Below are 18,552 nucleotides of genomic sequence, written 5' to 3'. Positions count from 1 at the left end.
GTATGTAAAGTAAACATGCATGTGTGTGTACTTGTTCTACATAACCCCCGAGGACAGACACACAGAGGGAGAACAACAGATCCTTTCAGTCCTCGGCAGTTGGGTCTTTTGTTGGAAACGGTCCACTGTAGTAAGTTTGTGTGCGTAGTCTATGGGAGAGTGTTATATTACAGGGGCAAAGGGAAACACAAAGCATTGTCCTCAGGAGTATAGTAAAACAAGAGGGCGTGCGTGCACTGTGTGTTCAATCTCCCTTCAATTCGTCTCACTCGCTGCTCTGTTTGAATTGCCAAAGTTAAGACGGCATGTTACCGACGACCTACCACCGGCAGGCCTTCTTTAGTCCGCATGTTCAGTAAACTTGACAGTCTGATTTGGATTATGGACCAAAGTGTACTAGCGTTCACAATGTAATATTGAGTGGTGACGATAAGAGCTAAGGCGCTATTGGATGTATCATTTATTTGCGTTAGCTACTTAATGGCATCACGCTTCGGTCGGCTTGCGTCCCCGCCTCTTTTTCATTCAGGCGGCGATTAAAAATCGATGCGGGAGACGTGTGGGGCTCGCGAAAAGAAAAACAGATTATTTTTACAGTCATTTCGTAGTTATTTTTCATAGGGCTTTAACTTTGACAATGTGCCTCGCGTCAAAATAATAAGATGCAACGGCCTTGTGACATAACCACACGAACTGGTAATTGAAAACATTACACACCGAGCCGCCAACTATATTTCTAATGGATTGTCATAATAGAACCATGGAACTACGCCGTATCACTTATTTACCTCCGAGGACATTAGGCTCTTGGCACATCGATTTCGCCCCTACTGTTCGTAAATTACAAAAGCGCCTGGATGCGCGCACCACATTAACGCTTGGATCGTGAAGAAAAATAATAGCTGCCGATCTCCGTACCTATTAATAAGCAGAAGGCCATGGTTGTCAATACTTGGCTACGTGCGCATTGAGCTAAGGGACTCGTTAATACTTCATGCAACACAATGAGCAGTGTTTGTTCGACAGCAGAGAGCTAGAGAGAAAGAGAGGAGAAGAGACGTGGGGAGTTAGGTGTTCCGTCGACCAGTGTGCTGTGTGTCTGGTGAAGTGCGGTAGTGCATGCAGAAAGACGTAGTGGACTCGAGATCCAGATTCTGAAATACCGATCACAAGGAAACTCTCGCCTCGCCAACAAAAGTCTGCTTCTCTTTAACCTAATTTATGCATCGGCTTAATTACTTCTGAATTCTGGCACAAACTCTAGTACTCGTTTCGGCAATACATGTACTTCTATCACAACTGTCTGCGCTCTCCGATACCCAGAAAGGAGCCTCTACTGCGTTCAAGACAGGCCTACTCTCAAATTATTCCAATCTCCACGAGATTTATCGTTGATGTTCTCCAATCCACCCCTTGACTTCAGCCATCCCTTGACATCAAATTGGGAAACAAGGATTCGAGTACGTTTTGTAGATGTATTTGTGTGCGGGGACTGAAACGCGCTAAAAATATTTGCAAAGAATTGTGCCGGTCTTTGATTGCCATAAAAATCCTGACAGCTTCTTCCCCCCACACCAAATTTTTCATTACAGCCAATTTCTACGTAGAGATAGACATCTTAGATGAACTCATCATGTTGATTACATTGCTATCAGCCGCTCTAGTTTTAAGTATCAAGGCTCAGAACAGTGCACACGGGTGTTCGTTCAGTCTCCAGGATCCCCCAGACTTTTATTTGGCTGAAAATCGAGCTCTGAATTATTCTGCCTACCAGGAGATTCACGGAGTTTCCGCAGCAATGTGCGCACGGAACTGCCACCTGGACTCGCCTCGTTGTGCGTCCTTCAACTACCAACAAGCCAGTGGCGTTTGCAAGTTAAACAACGCCACCAGGAAGGACAGGCCCGTCGACCTCTTGGAGCTTGGAGGGAGCTCCTACTATGACCGCAGCGACGAGACTCTGTTGTGCTCGGCGCCACTAGAGGTATACAACAGCAGCTGTCAGATGCTCTTCAGGGCCGGTCACCGCGCCAGCGGCGTGTATACCATCTACCCAGTAGCTGATAGCGTGGGGGTACCGGTGTACTGCGACATGGAGACCGACGGTGGAGGATGGATGGTGATCCAGAGACGCCGTGACGGTACGGAGGATTTCTCCCGTGTCTGGGTCGAGTACCAGTCGGGCTTCGGCGATATGCACGGCGAGTTCTGGCTGGGGAACGACATCGTGCGTGACGTCACCGCGTCCGGGTCCTGGCAGCTGATCGTGGACCTAGGAGACTGGGAGGGCAACACGGCCTGGGCAGAATACGGTGAGTTTGGACTGTCTGGCAGTGAATACCAACTCCGTGTCGGCTCGTACAACCCTGCAAGTACCGCGGGGGACTCGCTGCAGCGGGTACACGATGGCGTCATGTTCACGACAAAGGATCGAGACCACGACTCTGCAGGCGGAAACTGTGCAGACGATTATCCTGGGGCCTGGTGGTTCGTATTATGTCTTGAGTCCCATTTGAATGGTGTGTACCGTGAACGTGGGTACATCAATGAGGGGAAGGGTATCATATGGGGACGGTGGAAAGGATTTCACGAATCACTTAAGCAATGCAGTATGAAAATACGGGAAGTTAAGTGCTATCATCGTCTGCCTTGATTAAAAAAGAATATCAATCAATAATTAAAGCTAGGATTGGAGTGGGTGTAGTCTTTATTCAAGCCCGGGTGTCGTGGTTTTAGCGCTGGAGGGCGCTATTAATTGCAGCTGGAACTACTGTTTCTCGACCCTCATTAAAAAATATGGGACCGGTAACCGGTAACGTAATTGTTTATTACAATTGAATCATTATCCGGCTTAGCTTGTGCATGGACCATGCTTGAACCATGCTTGAACACAATGGTTATCAACAAATATCAGATCTTACCCCCCAAAAGATACGCAATTTCGCCAGTGTCTCCATAAAAAAATCATTCAAGTATTCGAAATGCATATGCTTTAAATATACTGAACAGAAATGCCCCTCTCTTTGTTGATAGTTACGAGAGACACTTTCGAATTCAACAAAATTGAAATTAATTATGTACGAAAATGTAGATTCGTAGCCTATTGCCCATTTTACAATAGGCTGGTTGTGCACAGACATTACCGTTGTGGTTTTGAATGCATATTAGGAGGCGGAATTCTGACATATGTCATACATATCATTTGCACAATGTATGCAAGATTCACCGCTAGTTATAACGGAAACCATTTCTGAAGTCCGAATGATAATGGGGTCATGGAACCAAACTAAGCTGGAACTTGAAAAAAAACCACACTTTTATTTGGTCACAATAACGAATTGTTAAAAAAAAATGACACGAAAGGTAAAGAACTGAACAATTTCCCGGCCCATTTTGTTGCCAAAAATCGGGAGTGTCACGTGTTGCAGTTGTCTGTGTCATGTGGACTGTTTGAATAGTCTGTAGCCTACTTGTTCTTGTTTTAAGAGAAGGTATATATATTTTTAAGACTATGAATGAGGCGAATCCTCACGAAATGAATAATCAACAGCATGATCTATCATGTTAAAAAAAACACCCAAAACTTATCATCATCGCTTAATGGAAACTAATTATATTTGTTTGTTTCGCAACATTAACAATCTGATGTCAGTGGATGGAAAGAATATATACACATATTAATATAACTGTCATTAGCGTTAGAAAAGCCAAGCAAGTTTGTTTGTTTGTTGAAGTTACCAGTTAGTGTCAATTTACAGTGGCATCATCTAACAATAAAAATAATAATGATAACCGGGAATGGGTGATTAGGGGGACTTTCCCATAGACTTGAGCACACATTTTTGTCCAACTTAAATGTGCCCTAACCCATTTTTCCCTGGTCCTTTTTGCCACAAATGTTGGTATTTTTTTCTTATTAGACCACGAGCAACAACTATAATCTAATTGCGACCATAAAATAATAACCTAATTGCGACAATAAAATTGTGCCTCTAAAGGGGGCTGTGCCATTAGGGAGACAGTTATGTGTCTCTCTAAAAGCCGGTGTCTCCCTATTATCGAAAAAAATTACGATAACGTGTCTCCCTAATGGTAACAATTACCGATAATTGGGTCTGATAATTGGGTTTTAGGGAGACTTTTTCGTAGACTTGTGCACACATTTCTTTTCCCCAGCTAAATGACTCCTAACCCCAATTATCTTTAACTAATTGGACCACAAGCAATCGATCTAGCCTATTTGCGACCATAACATTTTGCCTCTAAGTAGGGATGTGGAACTAGGGAGACATTGAAATATCTCCCTAATTCGACGTGTCTCCCAAAGGCGCTGACACTGAAGTGTCTCCTAAAAGGGTATACTTGTTATTATAATAACAATCATAATTACTATAATAATATTTAAAATAATGGGTACTTATAAAGCGCACACCTAACAAAAGGCGCTCATGGCGCTACGATAGAAGAAAAAATGATGAAACAAACAAGAACCAAAAAAAATGTTCATTGTGTACAGTCTGACCTGCAAAAGAACTTATTATGTGGTGTTGTAGGCTAGATTACAGTAGTGTGCTTTTGGAGCCGTTTTGAATGAGCTGAGAAATGTGCTAGATCGGATGTTTTTTTATGCACGGAAAGATCCGTCCCCCAGGATCGGTACGATCTCGGTACAGCCAGAAATTGTTGGTTAGTGACCGGAGACCAGAACGACCGGATTGATGGGGAGCTAGTAGCGCAGTTAAATATACGGAGGGGGATGTTGTGCAGTGAGCGATAAAAGAGAAGCATTAGTTTGTACATGATTCTAAATTTAATCGGAAGCCATTGGAGATGTTGCAAAATAGGTGTTATGTGTGTCATCATTTGACACTAAATCTCGTGTTTGAGTTTGTAAGGTACTGGCTTGGAACAACTCTTTGTTTTGGATGCTATCTTCTCTACTCTTCGTAAGTGGGGAAGTTTTGTTTTGTAACAATTACCTTTAGGTAAACATTTTAGCTGTAGATTTTTTTTGAATAGATGTTGTTTTCGAATAATTATCATTTTTTTTGTGAAAACTGATAATGCACGCAAGTTCAATAGGTTCGTTATTCTTTAATCGAATCTCCGAAAAAAATGAATTGTTTGAAAACTGTATATATAATGCCCACAAGTTCTCGGCACATAATACAAGTCACAGTTTCGTTGTTACGCAGTTTGATGTCAATATCAACAGTTTATGCTGTGTATATATTTGCAAATGTCTTTTATTGGTTCACCTAGTGTTTAATTAAGAGTTAATTAATTAAAATAAGATACATAATTGCACATAATGTTAGCTTTATTATCATTCTTAATATCATTATTCCGGGATTTTACCTTGCTTTTTATGGAGGACTCGCGAGTAAAGCCTATAAGGAGTACTGTCTAGCCGGAATTCGGGCGATTCACAATGTAGTGCCACACCGAGAATTTGCCGTGGAGAGTCAAGTTTACGGTCGACAAAACATGGCCCATTTGAAACTGGACAACTGGAGCTAATTAACAGACGGGGGCGGTTCTGGGGGAGGGGGGGGGGGGGTTGAGGGGTGCCCCCCCCCAAAGAAAATTCCATACAAGAAAATTGCACTAACAAAATGTAAAAATGTGACGTACATGCGAACGGTCTCCCCTAAATAAATAGTCGTGAGAAGGCTGAATTTGTACACTTTTAGTTAATATAGTGCGCTTGATTGTAGGATTTTATCAGCGCTCCCCATTGAAAATATGGCACGAGCCCCCCCCCCCCCCCCAACCCAAATGATTGATTTTCGGTGGCCTAAGTGTCCGGAGAAAATAACCGGTCTACATTTCAGCACGCCTCCCTGAAAAAAAATTACGGATTCACCCTGCTAGACCCCCCCCCCCCCCCCCCCCCCCCAAATATTGGCTCGAGAACCGCGCCTGATTAACTGACGGGGATATCGCGTTCTGTCGCATTACAAAAAACACCATATTAATAAAAAGAATAGAAAAGGGCAAACAGTCTCAAGTCATGCGCTTACGAAACTACTGACCGGAACGACCATCTCCCACAATGCACTAAGAAAAGTGCACTCTCTGTGGCAAACTCTTGGTGGCGCACTGCATTGTGAATAGGCCAGAATGGGTATTTTGCTAGTGTCTGTTCAAATTGAGTTTCAAATATTGTTACACATTGAGACAGCACCTTCGGTGTAAATATAGTTCAGTTTTCAATGATACCAACGTTTGCACTTACAATTGTTTAAAATAGGGCCTATAGGTTCATTATGTTTTCGTTCAGTGAAAATAATGTATGGTTCAAAATTGTATTGATGTACATGTATAAGTGTATTGTATGCCACAGTTAAAGATGTATTCCTGTGCTATTTTCGAGTTTCACCTCGAAAAATATAATTATTTGGGTTTTTTTCAATTGCTATTTTCCTTGCATAGAAAAAGGTTATTCATTTTTGAATGAGACATTGATCAAAACAAATCTACTCACATTTAAGTTATTGAAAAGTTGTTTTTGACAACATTTGAAATATTGACTGCAAGACAATAATTTGGCTGTCGTAGGGCGGGTTATTTGTGCACAAACTAAAAAATCCCTTTTCAGAGGAGTGCATGCAGACGCCCAAAATCGGCATAAAGTCGTTTATTCAATAAAACAAAACAATAATCACACAAAGTGTTTATTCGTTAGGAAAACAAAATCAATTTTTGAAGAGCATGGGTTACGTATCTTTACTGTTATTGATGCCGTTACAAATAAATACTAGTTAGAAAAGGGGCAAATTGTTATACTTTGTGATTTCATAAGTATTTTTTTTTCTTGCAAGCGAGTTTTAGGTCCGCGCGTGTGTAGGCTACACCGTTGGCCTGGCAGATATAGGAGGGCGCTATTGTGTTTCAAATGATTTGTGCAAGCACAAAAGAATAGCAAAACCAAGACAGCGTCAACCTATTGCCCACGATATCGCAAGTCTAACAATTGTGTACACTTAGGTATATCTGTATTTAACAGCACACAGAGTGTCCTGACCATTAACCAACCTCGTCCCCAGTGCTTACTTTATTTCCAACCGCGTTTCCAATAGTAAACCCTGGATGGGAAACTTTCTTCCTGTATCCTGATTGGATACCGCAATTGGCTAGTAATGGATTTTTATCGTGTACTTGGTGCTATATATTCACAACGTGCAGTACGTGTTTTCGCGATCATTCGTCCACGCCTTCTCGAACATACTAATTTCCTTTCCAATTTGCTCATATTAATATGAAATATGATACTGCATGTTGTCTCGATATAAGATCGTAACAGTTTGATTTCAAAAATCGTGTTTTCGTAACTCACGCCGTGCTCGCGCTGCTACGAATTGACTCTGTTTTTACCCCAGACACCGCGTACAAAAACAAACGCTAATGTGTAACGCATATCCAGGCACCAGACTGTTCCTCATTTGCATACGTGTGCAAACATCTTGCACATGCAAATGATCCAATACCAGGGTGAGAGAGCAGGTAGAGGTGGGCGCGTACTGCTCGACACCCTGGGGACGAGGTTGGACCATTAACCTATTTGAGGTATGGAAGACAAAATAAGAGGGCGCTGTTTGATTTGGATAAAGTCTTTTGTATTTTTACCCGACCAAATCGCGCCCTCCTTCTTTGTCGGCCATATTTCAAATAGGCTAAATTAGCTGCAGCCACTCTCAAACATTTGTCACGTCACACTCCTATGATCATATACCCCTCAACACCCCTTCCATAGTGGACCTCTTATGACCCGTCTGTTGTTGATACTTAATATATCTATTTTTTTTGGGGGGGGGGGGCTCCTTATGTCTTGTTCACGCTTTCAAAACCGAGGACCATCGCCAAATGTGTTGCCTCTATTGTTCAGGGTCTACTGTTTCAATGTGGAAACTTGAAAACACAGATCGCCTATCTCGAAAACTAAAGCGTTTCGGCCACTCGTCCCACGGATTATCTAAAATAGGCTAAATTAGCTGCAGCCCCCCTCCGACGTTTAAATAATGTTTTGTCACGTCGCACTCCCATGATCCTAAACCCCCTCACCCCCTTCCCTCCCTCACTCCGATCATGGACCTCCTATTGTCCGTCTATTGTTTATACTGTATAAGTTTTATGAAGAGTCCTCCCTTATGTTTTGTTCACGTTCTCAAAAACCGAGGACCTTCACCAAATCGTGGCCTCTATTGTTCAGAGTCCACTGTTTCAATGTGGATGCATGAGATACTTAAGAAAATGTTCGTCTGTGGATACCCCCCCCCCCCCCTTCCCGTAATATGTTGTAGGCCTGGTGAGATGTAGGCCTGGTGAGATGTTCCCCCGAAATTCCCCTCCAACAATTTTCGTCAGCATATACCCCAAAATGGGGCAATGGAGGTAAATCGCTAATTACAACGTATGTACAGTGTACAGCGGGAGCCCAATTTCCTAGCGCTGCTTAACAGCCGATTTTGTGCTTACCGAGCCTCCATCTATTTCCATAGAGACCGTTAAGCAGTAAGCACAGCAAAATCACGCTTAACCCCAGAGGGAAAAAAGTTGTCTGAAATAAGTGACGTAACAATCGAAATTTCAATATTATGTTTTTCCCTTCACCGACGTATAAACTCAGTGTGTTACCTCCCAAATGAAAGTTGGAAAAAATCACTCAGGTGGGACTCAAACCCACGACCTCTTGCTTCTAGTGCAGACGTCTTACCACTCGAACACCGTGGGTCGTGGGTTTGAGTCCCACCCGAGTGATTGTTTTCAAACTTTCCCTCGGGAGGTAACACACTGCGTATACAGTGTACGTCGGTGAAGGGCAAAACCTAATATTGATTTACATCACCCCGACGCAAAAATTCCATGTTATGAATAATCGAAATCTCTATCGCGCGCGACCGTTATCACACTCACGCCTTGAAAAATAGTGCTTAAAGCAGCAGCATGATTTTCCGTTCAGAAGTTTTATGCTAACTGTTAAGTAGTGCTATGAAATTTGGCCGTGGTTTTACGCAAAACGTCTTCGTAAATAGCGCCACCTAGTGTCCCATGAAAAAGAGGACACTACCAACCTAAGTAGCGAATGGGGGGGGGGGGGGTAGTATTCGAGCTGTGATGGGGGAAATTACTCTCATTCATATTATATTTTTCGACGAAGATAATTCAGTTTCGCCCAAACCTTGAGGGAGGAATATAACTTAGTGGTCTGCTGATTTTCAAATTGCATTAGAATGTAGGAGAAAGCATCGTAGATTTCAATTCTTTTCAGGGGCACGCCCTCGGACACCCAGCAAGGTTTGCCCTTGCTCAAAGCCCCGCCCTCTCCTGAAAACTACATGTAAATCCGCCCATAGAGCTAGCTCCCTGCGATCCGCCGCTACACTGCTTTCACTGTTCAAAATCCATCGAAACATTTGAACATTTGTACAGTATGACCTTGCAATTTTATTTTAATTATTCCATCAATTTATCCTCTGATGAATGAGTAACTCACACACACAAAAATAATAGACAGCTTGGGATTGACAAGTTTGCAATGACTGAGAGTAATTTTAATAAGCACTCGAGCGGTTTAAGTAATGGGAATCACTGAGACCGGTTACATTCAGCCTAAATTAACAAAACAAATCAAAAACCCCATAGAGTAACGTTAGTTTTCAGCCACCTTTGAAAACCAATACTGGAAAAATAGCAAGTCAAGTATAACATTTAACATCCAGGAAATCCTTACGATGCACAGAATATCCCGTAAAATAGTACAAATATCGAGAGAACAAGTTCCGCTGCGAATGACAATAACAAATGTCGACACAATGTCTACCCACATACCTCCGAGTTCTGAATTACAAATCAGGCTTTAGTGTTGCCGTCAGCTTCTTTGACTTTCATTGCCGATTGAGTACAATCAATGAACTAGCTGTCCTTAATCAGTACGATTTCTTACATAAAAATACCCAATACATATAGTTACGGCACAGCAACATGGCATTGACCTTGGGAGATTAGAGTAATTTAACTTCAGTATCAATTAAAACAAAAACTCCCTCACCGCAAATTAACAGATACAATTTTCCAAAAAAAATTAGTAGGGCTGATGAGTAATAACACCACTCTGCAAATAAAAAGAAATGTACGAGTAATTAATAGACGCGCCATGCAGTTTTCAATGCCGATAATTCAAAGCCAAATTTTGAGAAGTGTAAACAATTGTTGTTCACTTTCTGGTCCTAAATACTCGTTCATAACTTAGCCAATGTATTCCTGACTGAAGAAAACTTTACCGCGGGGCTTATACTCCATGTAGTAACAGACGGAGGCGGGCTTGCCATCGCTGCCCAGTGTGAAGGTCACCTTGGCGGCTCGTGATTTGTCTCTGAAATCCAACACAATCGTTTTACCAGCAGCGTTGGTGATAGCTGAAAGAAATGGAAAAATAAACATTATATCGATCATCGAACGAAATGCGCATGGAAAACATTGGGATTCATATTGCAAATGAGACGAAATCCCAATTCAGAAACACCTTTGTAAAGATATGTCAGATTCTTCTCAAAGTTCAAAGATTTATAACTGAATTTCACAAATTGTAGATTTTAATGGGTTTTTTTTTCTAGAAGAGCTTCGCAAGCATTCAGAAATAAAATCGATTTCGTTTGTTAGCAAGCCAAGTCCAAGAAGTTGCGCTGGGTATAAGTCCCAAAATGTAACAAAGGTTTAATGCATTTTAATTAATCAGGGCATTTTTTTGGTTCTACTGTTGGGCATCTTCGAGGAGAATAGAGTACCGAGGCGTGACGTCATTTAGAACCAGAAAGTGCAAACGAAAACGCGCGCGTGTTGGTTTGCGGGCTGGGCATGAATCACGCGCCAATGTCTTTCACACACATTTTGTGCGTGTGACGTATTCACTTCGGTACTCCATAGTCCATACCCAAATGGGACCTTTTCTTGGACCTGCCCTTCACCTTTCAGCAATAGGCGCTGAAATGTTCGTCAATATCGTTGTCTCATCTCATCAGACGAGGAGACGAAACCCAGGAAGATAAAGACTCACATTTATTAAGTTTAATCACATACCAAAGGACGACTGGACTTACTTTCTTTCTTATCGCCAAGTGGCTGATAATCTCGAGTTGCGCTAAGCGTATATGACGACCCCCAAACAGTCGCATGGGCCGAAAACTTACTACCGAGTGCTAGAAAGTACAAAAGAAAATGATTTTTTTTTAATGCACAAACACATGTCCTTTGTCCTTATCACAGTCTTGGTCGTGTCCGTTTGTCAATAGTAATCAACCCGCGCGGTCATTTTCAACTGCTCGTTTTACCAACATCGAGTACAGGTACATGGTTTACATGTACACATACATGTGCATACCCTTCTTCTTGTGAATAATAATGTAATGTAGGCCAAAAGATAATTAAAAAAAAAAAAAATTTAAAAAAAATATTTTTTTTTTTTTTTTTTTAATAATTTTTTTTTAATGTCTGTATTTGTTTGTTGGAGTCAAATAAATAATAACAATAATAAAATGTGCGCATATTTTTTTTGAGATGCATGCTATCGATGTGGAGTTTCGAGTTCGTATCACTATCAATGTTTTTACACACAATGATTTAGGGCCACCGTCATGACCGTATGCAATAGAAATATCCCGCCAACATACCTTGCAAACGCATGCTGATTTATCTTTTCTGGACGTTGTGACAAACTCAAACTGTAATACCAATATTCCAACCATACTCTTATTAAATTCCATGATTAAATTCTCGCACTGATGGGTCTCAACCCGGCAATAAGCGACCAAATGTGCTCACGATCGTCACTGAAAAGTACTCACATACAGTACACACAACCACACATCCACGAGATGCACACAAATGACACACCATTGAAAAATAGTTTTAGTCTGGTCCTCAAGTACTCCACTGCGCAAACTGCATTGATGTCTATCAGGTATTTGACTGCATTCTTATTAGACCTGTCACCAGTCCATCCATTATCGCGACATTTCGCCAGAAGTTTTCGGTCAAAAACGATACTTTACAAGTATTTTTTTTTTCATTAGGTAGAAAATGGGAAATTCGTAATGTTTTAGTGGCAAATCGTATTTTCGTAATTTAACAAACAATTCGTAATAATTACGAAAAATTAGTAACAGTTGGCAGCTATGCAATAGGTTAGGACAAATTGTAAAGAGTGTCAACATTGATACAAATACGCTCTGCATTCTAAAGTTTGATTCAAATTTCTGTCCAGCTTTAAGCTCACTTTAAGTTGAAATTCCCGAGTACGAGTTATATTTGTGTCGTAAACTCGGTTGATTGTCGGTCAATATTGACAGTCAACTTTGAGGAATTTCAGTTGAAATTAGAAATTGAAATTTGCCACAGTGGCAACACTCGGCCAAGAGAGGGAGGTATTTGCAACGCAAACATTTTTTTTTCCTGACTTTGAGGGCCATCCGATGAACTTTTCTTAGGAACGCATTTTGTGCATTTGTCTATACTTCTCTTAGAGTATGAAAACTATTTGACATCATATTTGGTTGATTTTATTGAACAATTATTAATAGGCCCCCTACTCTATGAACATTTACAATTTTCCACGTCTTATTTTGGACAACCGGGGGCACTGTTGCTACGGTATCATTATAAGGAAGACACTGATGAAATTAGGAATTTACCATTACATTTTTTAATCGTTAATTAGCTCACTGAAAAAAAATGTGCGAGGAACAGTTGCTTATTGGCATGTAGGCTACTGGCACAACGAAACCTAAACAAACAAAAAATAAGATTTTGACGGCAACATTTCCAAATATTCTCGTAACTTGTTTGTGCCGAGATGGCTGTAACATTGAGGTTTCTGTCTAGAATGACATCACAGTTTTGCTCATGAGAATTATAAATTCGCATTATCAAAAAAAACCCAAAGAGCATAAAATACACTTGAAAACGGCAAAACGAAAATTGAAAATGAGGTTAGATAGGGACACAAAAAGGTGCATTTTCAATGATAGTATTCGAACAATTATGCATGGCAAGGGCGTCAACCGCCTTTCCAAAGTGGGGGACATATCACAACTAATGCTCCTATTAGCACTCCAAAAATGTTGGATTCTAGACACACTGTGGTGCACTCTGAGGCAATTTCGGACCACTTTAACTTTTTTTTTTAGCAAAAGATTATCATTTTCGAGTTTGGAGTCACTGAATCGGCTATTCTGAGGAATCGAATCATAATGCTGCAATCTTATGCAGGGACGAAAAAAAGTCTTGGGGAGGGCAAACGATACGGTAGCCTGTTCGCTAGATCCCCAGTTATTATATACATACTCTGCTCATCCTCCGGCTTTGCTACCCACTCAGAATAGCAAGTCATGTCATGGCAGTTAAGTCCTGATTTCTGCCTCAGGCAGACATCGAGATCTGGAACAAAGAATACAATGTCAGCACGAGAAAAAAAAAGTGTTCATAGTAACGTCTTTGAAAAGACAGGAAGAAATAAATCATGAAATTCAGAAAGCAAACCTGTACTGCTGTATCAATTTTGTGTAAAATTTTATCAACTGTTTTAAAGGGCTAAATTGGTAGATCTGTTCATTAAAAACACTGACAAAATTGCCTCAGAATAGATGACAAATCAGTTGGAAATGGGTAAAAACGATTTTAGCCCAAGGCCAATTCTAAAAGAACTTCGAGAAAAAAAAAACATCCCGCCAAAAAAACTTACACGGTGTTCTCTTGGATTCGGTGGTCTTCTCCAGATAGCGAGTCAGCAATTCCCTCAGACGGAGGTCATCCTGTAGGGAGAACAAGAAACAAACTGAGAAAGATGTTCTCCAAGTTTACTTTGACAATTCATCATAGTAGGCCAGCCAAATGTGTTAAAGCCCTGAAAAAGCTGGCATCCATGCTAGATCCATTATTATTTTGAACCATAACAAACAAGATAATAATAACAATAATATATAGTGCTTAGCGCTTTATACCGAAGGTCTCAAATTATTACCCCTGTTCATCAGGCCATAAGACCAGTTTCTGCAGCAGCTCAAGATCAGCGCAATCTGGTCTCTACCTTCACAGGTACCCATTCATACTCCTGGGTAGTCTTGGGTCCAAGAGCTTCCTGTTGTTTATTCCTCGATCGATCACATCAATCGCGGACCGTGCGTCAACGTACGTAGCAGTTCGTGGATGATAGTTCGCTCGTACCCCCCGCCCTGCAAACAGGGCGCTGGGATACTCCGATGGGTGCAGGCCAGTAAATCGGTCGGAAATTGCCTACGCCGGCCAAATCACGATTTGCATGCCCTCAAAATCTTCAGTATTTGAGCATGCTGTGGGCCATGAACTTGAGGGTTTGTAAAAAAAATATGGGTGGAAGCCGTGCACAGGACTGGGAGCTTGCAGTTCTGTGTAATTTGGATGTAATTTGGACCCTAAAAGCGCTCTATTTTGCAATGGAGTGTAGGCATCGTTTTTCAAAATGGCGATGGGCTTCAGGACTATTTTCAGGGGTGATCATCTTCAGATGGAAATTTCTCCTAAAAGTCATCAGTTGACCCCCAAAAAATTGAAAAGAAAATGAAAGATGATGAAATAAGCTTTAATTTGATGTGTGTCTCGAACACCCTGGAGAGTTGTGAGTATTTTTCCCGAATTTTTGAAGTGGGAGCATTTACCATTGGGGTCAATGGAAGTTTATTTACTGGTCTGCTACCTGATGAGCTTCACAGAATCTTGTGAAGGAAATGGCTTATGACCTATGTATAAAGCATCTGGCTGCAGCTGTTCAAGACCGCAGTTAGACAATGTGCGCAAATGCTATCCGAAAACTTCCCATAGAATTGCGCACATTCCATACTGGATGTGATTTCTGTGTCATTGCGGACCATGTGGACAAATTTTGAGCGTCGCATAATGTAATCCGACCGTTCGTGATTCGAAATGGAGCCTGAGCGAGTGACAGGAATTGTAAATTAACAACACAGGTAAATTTTACAGAATTTCCTACATTATTACGCTTTTCAACGAGAAAAAACATCTCTAAACTGGAATAAAAGAGTAATGAATCAGTCTTAACGGCCGTTTCAAACCTTGCAGAGTCATGACCTTGATCACGCGCAGGTCACTGGTCACGCAAAATCCAACCAATCAGAGCGTGAATTCATCAGAGTATCCCAGCGTCCCGTTTGCAGGGCGGGGGGTACGAGCGAAGGATGATAGCGGTTCGTCTCGAGATAGCGCCCTCTATCAGCGATCGTTTGTGAGAGTGATCGGACGTACGTTGACGCATGGTCCGCGATTGATGTTATCGAGGAATAAACAACAGGAAGGTCTTGGACCCAAGACTAACTCCTGGGTGGAGAGAGGCAATTGTAGTAGAGATGCTAGTGGATGCCATCGTTAACTTTGACCCTAAATATTCCTAATTTGCATAAATCGTTAAAACCTGCCGTGTAATATATTTGTCCCCATATCTGGGTATATTTTTTATTTGGCTTTTTATACTGCGTGCTTCTCTCTGTAGAGTATATACACAAAGGAACTCCAAAAAGTAATGGTACAGTCCGTTAAAATAAGCTTTAATATCGTCAGCGTGGTTTCATTTGAAAGGGATGATCGGCTTCAGTATTGATAGCTTAACTCGCACCCCTACGGTTCTGGACGACTGAGCGCCATTAAGCCTATAGATTTCAAAACAGAAGAGAAACTCTGCCATTCTAAGCATGCAGGAGATAAGCTGTTCATAGAATTCACTTCATGTGTTGAAAGGGGAGGCCCAGAGTCCATACGGATACATTGTTTGGCCAGCTCATGCCACCACTAAACAGACGACTAGGCAATTCCAGCGTTATGAAAGGAATTGCTACAGGGTGGCTACAAGGCGAGTAAAAAGCGGAACCCAAACCCCCCAAAATTATATATCATTTAAAAAAAAATTATGTAGCACTCAGCATAATAATGAATGGAAAGCCAATTTCATAAGCTACTTTTAGATGAACAAGTCAGGTGTGTTTAGAAACACAAATGCCCCGCAACCGTGACTGTTCCCATGACATAACACCACTCTTTAAAAACAAATTACATGTACCTTGGTCAACGTTCATTGACAGCATTAGTGTCTTCTGTAGGTTTTATATGAATTAATCCCTAATCCCTATGATCTCAGAATAAATACAAGATTTCTATTGTTTTAGCCACTGTGACCTTGACCCTTGCGATTCTGTACTAATGACGTCACACTCTGTTTACAAGTGGACTTTGCTATGGGGGCCTACTGAGCACCATAGGAAAGCACACACGTAAACAAAGTAATTAATAACTTAGGGAAATGATCCAAAACTCCTAGTCTGTAATCTCCTTCACCATTTCTATATGTTTGTTGTATTATTCTTTCCCGTTTGTCCTACTAAGTAATGATGGCACGAATGTTGCCACTTTTTTCTTCACCATCTCACTGAAGGTCAGTCATCGCAAAAATGTTTTAAAGACATGAATCTGGGACCGAGAAACATTTCTAATTTTGTTAGAAAATACTTTTGAAAAACAAATTTGTGCACAACCAGTGAAGTGGCGTCTGTACACTATATTTTTCCACAATAATATTTCTTGTACGTGCTCGAAAAGTTCAATACGAGAAATAATTGGCTTAACCACCATAATGGTTTCTGTTTCTCATCATGCCACTATTTTTCCCTAGTGCTATTTTCAATCGCCACTGTGTCAAACGATGAAAGGGCCTATTATGTTATCCGTAATAAAATATAAATTAATGTATATACCCTAAAATGCGACTTCGAACATGTTATATAATTTGTCGGCCGTAATGCGAACTGCCCAGTTCTAAAACGCTTGTAAAATAACATCTAAAGAGGTTTGTTGACGAATGTAAAGAGACGCAGGAACAAAAAAAGTTACGAAACACATTTTGCCCATACCTATCTACATTGACTTTTTTCGGCCTAGGAAGGTTTTTTTCGCTCCAGATTATTATTTTTCAGGAGGAAACCAATTTATCGAGAGGAAACCAATGAAATGATTTTTTTTTTCAGTACAGGAAACTGTAAGTGAGACCTGGATATCAAAAAAATAATGAAATTAATTGAACTAAAAAGTGGTGGTTAATTTCCATAATGGCGAATCGTCTGCGTTTATTAGTTCACGTGTGTATACTGCCCTCTTGGGTTTAACACGCACTCCACACAATTCTTGGGACTACAGGGTGAGTAAAAAAAAAGAAACCCAAATGTTGGGACCATTGTTTTAAGGAAGTTCTGCATGTAGCATTTTTAAAAACTAGTATATAAAAGCCCAATTCATAAGCTTTCTGTTAGCACAAGAATCATTCAACGAAAAATAGACACCTGAAAAAAGGCAGCACTTTCTGATTAGCCTATACAGAGGGCGAGTATGCTTCTAAAGTAAAAATAAACTACAATTTAAGCCTAAATGTGATAATCAAAATTTGACAAAGTTCGACATGTTTTTGTACATGGTGGAAGGGTAGTCCAGTAAATTGGCCACACTTATGGGGCTAGCCCCCCAATAATTACTATGTTGATCAAATCACCTCCACCTAGCTCTCATGGCGTGCAATAACACAATTTATTGTAAACTTTCAAAAAACAAAAATTAAACCGTGTATTTTGTGTAAAAGGTAGGCATGTACGTACCGACTGATCTCCGTGCACAACGCCGACTGCCACGAGGCAGAGTGCAAGACACACAGCGACTGGTCGAAACATCTTGAACACCTGGCGTCGAAACTGGCTGAAGCAAAGTACGAAGATCTGATGAAACGTGGGAGCTCTGCAGCACTGTTAGTTTCGTGCGCGCTCCTTCCTCTTTTATACCGAATTGATTGTTACAGAATAACGTGGGGTTTGCATAATTTGCAAATAAGCAGTGACCTACCTGTCGTGATTGGCTGTTCAAATCTTCCCCTCGCCTGTGATTGGCCGTTCAGTTTTGGAGAAAACCAAAAATCCGGTGGCTTCATCTGTGCACGTGCATCACGCAGGCACTTTTCGGCGGTATAGTTTTTACATAAGTAGGCCCGAATGAACGCTGAATTAACGCAGCTGAGCGACTTCAAGAATACATGCCACTCAAACATTGCTTTTTAGACGGCTTCAGGGTGACCTAAGGTCTTGGCCAAATTCTGCTAAATGCACTTCAAAAATCTGTCAGATTTATCAAAAAATCTGCCAAATTCCCCAGAATTACTCGAAATACACTATAAGTATACGCACTTAAAATCACATGCAGTAGTATGTTGTAGTAGGTTAATTAAGGTTCAAATTACATTATAAACAATCTATAGTCATGTTATGAAATTGCGTAAATTTCAGGCAAAATGCGGTTGCGTCCCGACGAAGTCCGGTTCCCATTACTGGACCAAGCCCAGTCTAAAGTGGCTTTCTTAGCTGTTGGTTATGGAGGTAACATCATAAATTGGTACGTTTGGCGTTCCATAGTTGGTAGCTTTCCAGCACTTAACTGGCGCATCACTCATCACTCAAATTCTGATGGGAGGCAGGC

General features: G+C 41.1%; 2 protein-coding genes across 2 annotated transcripts; one reads left to right on the top strand and one right to left on the bottom strand.

The window, feature by feature from the left end:
- Positions 1–1,264: 1,264 nt before the first annotated feature.
- LOC119735513 (microfibril-associated glycoprotein 4-like) lies at positions 1,265–2,827 on the top strand. The gene has a single exon (XM_038209226.1). The coding sequence runs from the start codon at positions 1,634–1,636 to the stop codon at positions 2,651–2,653; it is 1,020 nt and encodes a 339-aa protein (XP_038065154.1). The 5' UTR covers positions 1,265–1,633; the 3' UTR covers positions 2,654–2,827.
- Positions 2,828–9,532: 6,705 nt separating this feature from the next.
- On the bottom strand, positions 9,533–17,853 carry LOC119735811. The gene is made up of 5 exons (XM_038209751.1): positions 17,685–17,853; positions 13,739–13,808; positions 13,342–13,434; positions 11,100–11,198; positions 9,533–10,418 (listed from the first exon to the last, which is right to left on the bottom strand). Exons 1-5 carry the CDS (start codon positions 17,754–17,756, stop codon positions 10,249–10,251), a joined length of 504 nt encoding a protein of 167 aa, XP_038065679.1. The 5' UTR covers positions 17,757–17,853; the 3' UTR covers positions 9,533–10,248.
- Between the last annotated feature and the right edge of the window lie 699 nt (positions 17,854–18,552).

Source organism: Patiria miniata, unplaced genomic scaffold (genome assembly GCF_015706575.1).
Source record: "Patiria miniata isolate m_02_andy unplaced genomic scaffold, ASM1570657v1 HiC_scaffold_29, whole genome shotgun sequence".
Lineage (NCBI taxonomy): Eukaryota > Metazoa > Echinodermata > Asteroidea > Valvatida > Asterinidae > Patiria > Patiria miniata.
This window is presented reverse-complemented; position numbering and strand designations above follow the sequence as displayed.

Coding starts and splice junctions, on each gene's coding strand:
- LOC119735811 (XM_038209751.1), bottom strand. CDS start 17,756: ATGTTTCGACCAGTCGCTGTGTGTCTTGCACTCTGCCTCGTGGCAGTC. Junction 13,809..17,684: donor TTGTGCACGGAGATCAGTCG/GTACGTACATGC, acceptor TTCTCCCTACAG/GATGACCTCCGTCTGAGGGA. Junction 13,435..13,738: donor CGAATCCAAGAGAACACCGT/GTAAGTTTTTTT, acceptor TCTTTGTTCCAG/ATCTCGATGTCTGCCTGAGG.
- LOC119735513 (XM_038209226.1), top strand. CDS start 1,634: ATGTTGATTACATTGCTATCAGCCGCTCTAGTTTTAAGTATCAAGGCT.